Source organism: Colletotrichum tamarilloi, assembly GCF_030869305.1.
Source record: "Colletotrichum tamarilloi strain Tom-12 chromosome Unknown Scaffold_25.1, whole genome shotgun sequence".
Lineage (NCBI taxonomy): Eukaryota > Fungi > Ascomycota > Sordariomycetes > Glomerellales > Glomerellaceae > Colletotrichum > Colletotrichum tamarilloi.
The window spans coordinates 253746-260897 of record NW_026849408.1 but is presented as its reverse complement, the minus strand read 5'-3'; the positions used below and the strand labels follow the sequence as shown (position 1 = coordinate 260897).

General features: G+C 53.0%; 4 protein-coding genes across 4 annotated transcripts; 3 read left to right on the top strand and 1 right to left on the bottom strand.

Moving 5' to 3' along the window:
• Nucleotides 1–1095: 1095 nt before the first annotated feature.
• CTAM01_07793 (uncharacterized protein) lies at nucleotides 1096–2161 on the top strand (the record flags this gene model as incomplete). Its single annotated transcript, XM_060523814.1, has 3 exons — nucleotides 1096–1788; nucleotides 1838–1898; nucleotides 1947–2161. The coding sequence occupies 3 exons, from the start codon at nucleotides 1096–1098 to the stop codon at nucleotides 2159–2161; spliced, it is 969 nt and encodes a 322-aa protein (XP_060381561.1).
• A 1070-nt stretch (nucleotides 2162–3231) lies between these two features.
• Nucleotides 3232–3732, top strand: CTAM01_07792 (uncharacterized protein; the record flags this gene model as incomplete). The annotated part of the gene is made up of 1 exon (XM_060523813.1): nucleotides 3232–3732. One exon carries the CDS (start codon nucleotides 3232–3234, stop codon nucleotides 3730–3732), a length of 501 nt encoding a protein of 166 aa, XP_060381560.1.
• Nucleotides 3733–3741: 9 nt separating this feature from the next.
• CTAM01_07791 (HpcH/HpaI aldolase/citrate lyase family protein) lies at nucleotides 3742–4638 on the bottom strand (the record flags this gene model as incomplete). Its single annotated transcript, XM_060523812.1, has 1 exon — nucleotides 3742–4638. The coding sequence occupies one exon, from the start codon at nucleotides 4636–4638 to the stop codon at nucleotides 3742–3744; it is 897 nt and encodes a 298-aa protein (XP_060381559.1).
• Nucleotides 4639–5535: 897 nt separating this feature from the next.
• CTAM01_07790 (golgi apparatus membrane protein TVP23) lies at nucleotides 5536–6744 on the top strand (the record flags this gene model as incomplete). The annotated part of the gene is made up of 4 exons (XM_060523811.1): nucleotides 5536–5632; nucleotides 5718–5763; nucleotides 6127–6410; nucleotides 6587–6744. 4 exons carry the CDS (start codon nucleotides 5536–5538, stop codon nucleotides 6742–6744), a joined length of 585 nt encoding a protein of 194 aa, XP_060381558.1.
• Nucleotides 6745–7152: the final 408 nt, after the last annotated feature.

The window sequence follows — 7152 nt, the reverse complement described above, 5'->3', positions numbered from 1 at the left end:
TGGGTGCGTCGAATCATGGCTTGGCCATATCAGAGCCTGGATTGAGCCACGGTTTACTTGTCCATATCCGTATGAACATGCTGCCGGTTTCTAGGAGTTTTTCCAGCGTCGTGTGTAGGCGTTCACCTTCTCTTCAGCTCACCCGTCTTACACGCCGGCACCTTAGGCGCTATGAATTTCACGCTCGAGGTTGGCCTCTCATGGTATACCCGAAGGACATAGTTCAAGTCAGTTTCAAGGTAGGCGGCGAATCTCCCTCGCAGTCGTGGTAGCAAATTCCCCGAGATGGGAAAGCTTGGAAAGCATTGGGAGGCATCTGTGTAGAGGCGAAAAGCTGCTCAACAACTGTGGCCTGGGTGGGACTGCGTCTATTAGCCAAGACTCGTTTGGAATAAGAGCTGATGTCAACAGGTCTACTTTTGAAAACCTCGCATGCTAAGTGGCATCAAGTCGATTGAACCGGCGGAAGCAATGGTATCTAGGTGTGCCAAAAATGACATTGCATTGGAAGCTTGGAGACTAGAACCGACAGTCTGCAGATTTCGAGTGAGGTTGAATCCGGCCCACTTTCAGGCAAGTAATGGTACCTAGGAAATGGAAGGTATTGCCGCACGTCAGATCAAGATGGAAGGACCTCGGCCTTTGGGCTAGAGCCTAAAGGTTTCGTGCTTGCCCTGCCTAGTCTGCACAGCAATCTTAGCGCCTAATATCAGGTAAACCGTTCCTTCCTATGTGGGAACATCAGTCGACCTCTTTCTGTGTCGGAAGCGAGCTCCACATTGCCTATAACCTGCCTTACGTGAGCGAGGAACCTCTTTCTTCGCCTTGCAAAAGAAACGAAGAAAGGACCAAGTGAATTCGGGACTGGGAGAGAAATGCCATCCTCAGGGTACGGGGTGTTGGTATTTCCCATACCGTGTGGATAGCTATTGCCGTTCTACCAAGAATGTGCTTCCTAGAGACATGTTCGGCGTCGGGCTGAAGCTTCAAGGCTGGAAATGTCCAGACTACATGTGCCCGCCATAGTTTGCTCTTTTGAAGTTCTTTGGACCGTTAGTCTCTGTGGGCCCCAAACCTGCGCGGAAACAGAGCACGATGGGCAGTCGTGCGGCCAAGGATCATCAACTGGACCTGCATCGTCGCCGGCACGGCCGCTCTAGCGACAGACCCGTCGCAACAAGGCACCCATACCTGGAAGAAGAGCGGATGAGCCGTTCTAGGTCGAAAAGGGCGAACCAGGCTTCGGATGGCAGTCTACTCGAAACTGCCAGAAGTGGCAATGACATTGTGGAAGACTGGCTTGCCAATGTCAGTCGTCGAGGCGTCGATACTAGAGAGTCCGCAAAGCGACTACAGTCAAATCAGGACAAGGGCAATGCTCAAACTCCAGAATGGAGGCCGCACGGGATCTCCCTCCAGAACGCTGTCCGAGGTGGTCATAAGCGCGTCCCATCACGAGATAGCTCCATCATCCCCGAGCCGATGACGAAGAAAGCCAGGCCATCTATAGCGGTAACTAGCCATGGGCCCATCCATCGCTCTCTTGTGACAGGAGTCACAGATTTCCCCATATCAGCAAATAGTTCCCCGCCTAGGTTTGAGAAACGAACGAGACACAAAACAAGAGAAGACCGTTACTATTCTCGGAAGAGGCCCAAGGAAAAGCGACGTAGAGCCCCTGAGGAGACTGTCAGGCGGTCGGAAGACGTGCCGAAGAAGCCAATCTTATCGGGCCGAGATGTCATGGACAACTTCCAACCTGAAGCCGTTCTGAACGACAGGCTCACGGTGAGTAAGCATTGGATATCCAAGTAAATCTTGGTTAACGAATTTGTAGCTCCAGCCGTGCCTGACGCCAGGCCTCTTTCAAAATGGGCAGATATCTTCGTCAAAGCCTGGTAAGTTTATTTACCTAGACAATGTGAACGCGCAACTAATTGTTGTAGTTGTAGACCTAGCCTACAACTCCATGTCTTCGGTCGAGCAGCCTCCATCACGCGAGTACTCGTGGCAACGACAGCAACGCTTAGAAGCCAAGGCTAGACAACGGCGAGAGATTGAGCTGGTGGAAATATCAACGTTTCTTCGTCGCAAGGAGACGCCTACAACAGGACACCCAATCGCCGGCCGAGGGCGATCTCGTGATGGCTACGAAGATTAGAAATCGGAGGACCGACTGCCTGAGGACCTTCCGGCGTGCGACGACCGTTTGTCAACTAGAAGCATTACGGGGTCAGATTATTTGAGAGACGACCAACGCTACCACATCCACGACAAGACCTACGTGGCGCCAGCTCAACATGGTCGGTCAAGCAGTAGAGCTACGACTTATGCCACTTGGGCCACCAGTGGCAATCATCAAACATCCTTACCAGGCAACTCTTTCGACCGACACCACAGTAGTACCCCTGAGCCGATTAGAGAGGCGCTTCGAGAGACTGGTGTATTCGATGGTGCTGAGATAAATAGAAACGCTCGTGTCTCGTCGCATGATTTACGTCGACGCAAACAAGAGGTGCATCCTGATGGAGAGTCCAAGAACTTCGAAGCTTCCCGGAAACAGCCGATAATTATTCGGTATTTAGACAAGGGAGTCATGACTACAGACAAATCGCCACTTTCACCTAGCGTTCTGAAGCAATCCAGGAGTTTGTCAGTCGCTCGCGATTCTTTTGTGCTGGAGAATACGGCCGATACCAGGGCGGAGGTCTTGGTGGGCTCAACTACAGAAAAAGCGCTGAACGAGCCGTCTGGCGGCGAGATACACAAGGACTCCAACGGAGAGTCCTGTCGCAAGGCTGCCGCTCCTACGACACGATCATCCACGGCTATGCAAGCGTATTTGGTACCACCAACCATTGACCTCTCTGCGAAAACGCAAGCAACATCAAAGAATAATATCCAGGAAGCACAGACGATCATATCAAATATTGCTAAAGCAACTATGCCGGTAGCTGAAAAAAGTGACGTGTGTGCCAAGGGTGACGTCGAGCTCGGGCATGAAGCAACTGTTGACCAGTCTGATGAGCAATTCCTGGCGCCCGAACTGTCTGCCGTGCCTCCAGTACCTTGTTGGCAACATAAAAGAGCCTCAGATGCTCTATCTGGAAGGGAAGAACCTAACGACTCTGCCTTACCCGAAGAAGAACTACTTGACAACAACTCCTATAATCATCTGACCTATGACATTGACCATAGGGGAGAAACCTTCTGGCCGCCACAGCTTTTTCCATGGACGACATCTCGGGTCAATCAACCAAAAAAGCCTCATCATTTTTCTCGCCCCCGAACAAATGGTCATGGTTCTATGGCAAGGTTAATCCGTCCCAGTTTCAACGGTCGGAAAGCATAATTGATTTCATTGCTCGCGTCGAACAGGAGGTACTGGGACCTGAGAGCTTAGGATACGTGGACAACCCCTCCGATGAGGCTCGCATTTGGCAGCATGATGATCGACTCGGAGCGCCTTCAGACACGTTCAGAGAGGCTCGATCTCTGATACCGCAGGGTGTTTCGATCAACCAACCCCTCACAGAACCCGGTCGGCGGCACCCCGAGGACGCTTTCGACCGAATGGAAGAGGAACTATCTGAGATCAGATATCATGGCGAGCGACCCGATCAAAGTAACCAATACTGGGAACAGCAGCAAAAACAGGCGGAGGACGACAAGTACGATAAAGACGAAAAAGAGGAAATGCTCGCCTTCTGGCGGCCAAATTACTTTCATTAGCGACGTAGTCTACTCAGGCTGCTGGTCCTTCCATTTCGTTCGGAGGCTTGCCACGTCTATATCACATCTTTCTGCTTTCGCAATTATCGCTTTCGCCTTTCCGGTCACCGGTGCGTCGATCATCATACCGTCCAACGTCCAGGCTCCACGGCCCGCGTTGCTAGCTTTCTCGTCTGCGATTGCAACACGCACTGCCCACTCGACCTCCTTTTCGCCAGGGGCAAACAGTTTCTGGACAAGTTCCACCTGGTTTGGATGTATACACTGCTTTCCATTGAAACCCATGGACTTTCCTCCGGTAGACTCCTCTTCCAGTCGCTTGAGGCCTTCTTCTCCCTTGTAGGAGGTGCAGACAAGGTCGATCGCACTAGGTAAGCCGGCGGCCTTGGCAGCAGTTACAATGGCGGAGCGTGCGTAGAGGAACTCGGTGAGGGATGGCGTTCTAGTCAACGACAAATCCAGGGCAAAGTCTTCGGCCGCAAAGATGAGACCACTAAGGTATGGCGACGCTTTGCAGATTTCTGAAAGGTTCATAACTGAACGTGCAGACTCGATCAAGGCGATGATTTTGATAGGATTTTGTGATGTCGCCGTGTGTCGTTCGGGGGCTACATGACGCAAAACATCGGTAACGTAAGTCAAATCGGCAGCGGAGTTGACCTTTGGAACAACGACAGCATCGATATTTGGGAGCGAGCCTAGAGATGTCAAGTCGTCCAGAGCAAACTTGGTCTCCACTGCATTGATTCGAACCGCCAATTCGCCTATAGAAGACGGCCGCGACTTATGCTTGGAGAGGAAAGACCGGAGCTGACCTCGAGCCTCTGACTTCAATGAGGGTGTCACAGAGTCCTCAAGATCATATGTCACGTTGTCGGACTTTAGGCCCAGCGATTTGGTCAGCATCTTTTCCGATGATGAGGGCACTAGACTCGTCAGTTGAATTCTAGGTTGTCAGAGTCGCTGTAGTCACCATAAAGCAACGCCCGGCGGACAATTGAAGAGGACCTTGCCGCCATGATGATAGACCGTCGGATGCAATGCTACGACTTGGAATTGTGTAAGCCGTAGCCTATCACTCTTGAATTGATTAAGAAATTGGTTGAAGCAATGAATGATCGCTTATAGTGTTGATTGAGGTGATTGGCAAGTCTAGACACGATGAGACGCAGCTCTTGAACCTCTGGCACCAGCAAGTCGATGTTATTTTAAGGACCGATACTCGGTAACTCGAGTTCGGAACGGCTAGCTCAAGTCGGCTACTTGGATGCTGCCCGCAACAGGCAGTGAAGCTGGGGTGCATCTGATGATGTAATGCGAGCACTGGTCGGGACCTGGCGTTTCTGCCAGGCCAGACCGCTAAAGGACCCCTGGACACCGGTAGCGTTAATGATCAGGCGGGTCCCATGTACGAACCGGCCCCCTGGCGGAATAATTCAGCCTCCACCCGCCGAACAGCTTACCGTAGCTTCAACGGGTCTGGGCCAGTCGAACGCGCCTGGGAGGACAGCCAAGCTGGAATCCCACGCCTGCCCTGCGGCCCGCGCATTACGACAGCTGTACCGTAACGAGTTTCTGGCCCTTTTTTCGATCAGTGCATCCCTCTCGTCCCCCTCGACTGTCATCAGAACCACGACATGCGCACGACGACGAAGAACAAACCAAACCCCTGATTGCGTCGTTATCATCTCCCATTTTGCCCAAAAAACCGAAGTTCGGCAATTGAAGTTTCAAAGATACGATACCTACCTAGTGCGACGGCCCCCCATCGAAACGAACGATCGTCTTAGTCGACACACCGAGATGGAATCCCAACAGCAGCAAGATGCGCCAGGCTCCCTGAGCTGGCGGTTGAGCTCGCATCCCATCACCCTCTTGACCTTTCTTGCATTTCGGATATGTTAGTCACCCATCAAGCTCCTGGATTCCTTTCCACCGCCTTGATCTCTACTGGAACCTTGACTGACATGCTCTTGTGGGAACAGCAAGTGTACTCGTGTACTTCCTCGGTCTGTGGATCATCAGAAGCATGTACGTCGCCGCAAAGCTCCCCCCCCCCCCCCCCCCCCCCCCCCCCCCCCCCCCACCAAAACCACCACCACCCCCCCCACCCCCCCCCCCCTCCTCCCCCTCCCACAACAACCCCCCCCCCCACACCCCCCCCCCCCCCCCCCCCCCCCAAACCCCCCCCCCCCCCCCCCTTCCCTTCTCGAACCTCGAAACGAAACCAATTCCACAAACCACCTCGAACTTCTCGAGCTGTTGTCTCCATCCATCAAACATATCCTGGGCCAAGATACTCGCGTACCCACACCCACGGCGCTCATCGCAACAAACACTATGCCCTACATCCGTTTTGCTCTCGTTTGCTAACCATAACTTTCCCTTCCTCAGGATCATGATCTTCATCATCACCATCCTCCTCCTCGCCGCCGACTTTTACTACCTGAAGAACATTGCCGGCCGTCGACTCGTAGGACTGCGGTGGTGGAACGAGGTGGACGTGCAGACGGGCGACTCGCAGTGGGTCTTTGAGAGCAGCGAGCCCGGCACCAAGACGATCAACCCGACCGACAGCCGCTTCTTCTGGCTCGCGCTCTACGTCCAGCCCGTCCTCTGGATCCTGCTCGCCGTCTTTGCGCTCGTGAGGTTGCAGTTCCTGTGGCTGCCGCTCGTTGGTGAGTTTGCTCTCTTCCTCGAGACGTTTCTCTGGCTGGTCCACCGTCACCCCTTGGGATGATGGGTGTCAGACTTATTCTCCAGCTTTCGTTGCGATGATACTAGAGTCTTTCTGGGCGAAAACATTGTCTCGATACCGTAGCAAAAGCGTGCTAACTCTGGCGTGTGTTTGTAGTCATCGCCCTGGTCCTGACCATCATGAACGCCATGGCCTTTTCGAGATGCGACAAGTTCAGCCACGCGTCCAACATGGCCGGAAGCGCCCTGTACTCTGGCAGTCTGGCAGGGAGCATCGCGACCGGTATGGTCGGCCGCCTCTTCAACCGCGGTTAAAGTCTCATACACACCCCTTTGGGATCAAGAGCACGATCCTTGGGGGGAGGGGGTGTATCGGAGCAAGGGCTCGAATACAAAGCACAGCCCGTTTTCGCCGCAAGCCCCAGACGAAGAAGTGGCGAGGTTTGTGATATTGCTATACCCAAGCTGTATACTAGACATGTAAGCATGACCCGGAAGGTGTTTTTCAAATGATCAAAGGCTTTTTTTTTCTTCCATCTTTTCAAAAAGCAGCGTTGCATGTGTACTGTGTATTGAGAACGGTCTGCGATTCTTGCAAGAAGATCCCGTACTTCGGTCTGATTAAATTCATTGGCGCCTGCGTGAGACGATGCCAGTGAGGCAATGTGCAACATGTCTGCCTTGCAGGTTTCTGGCAACGGCGACGTATCACAAAGATGTGTA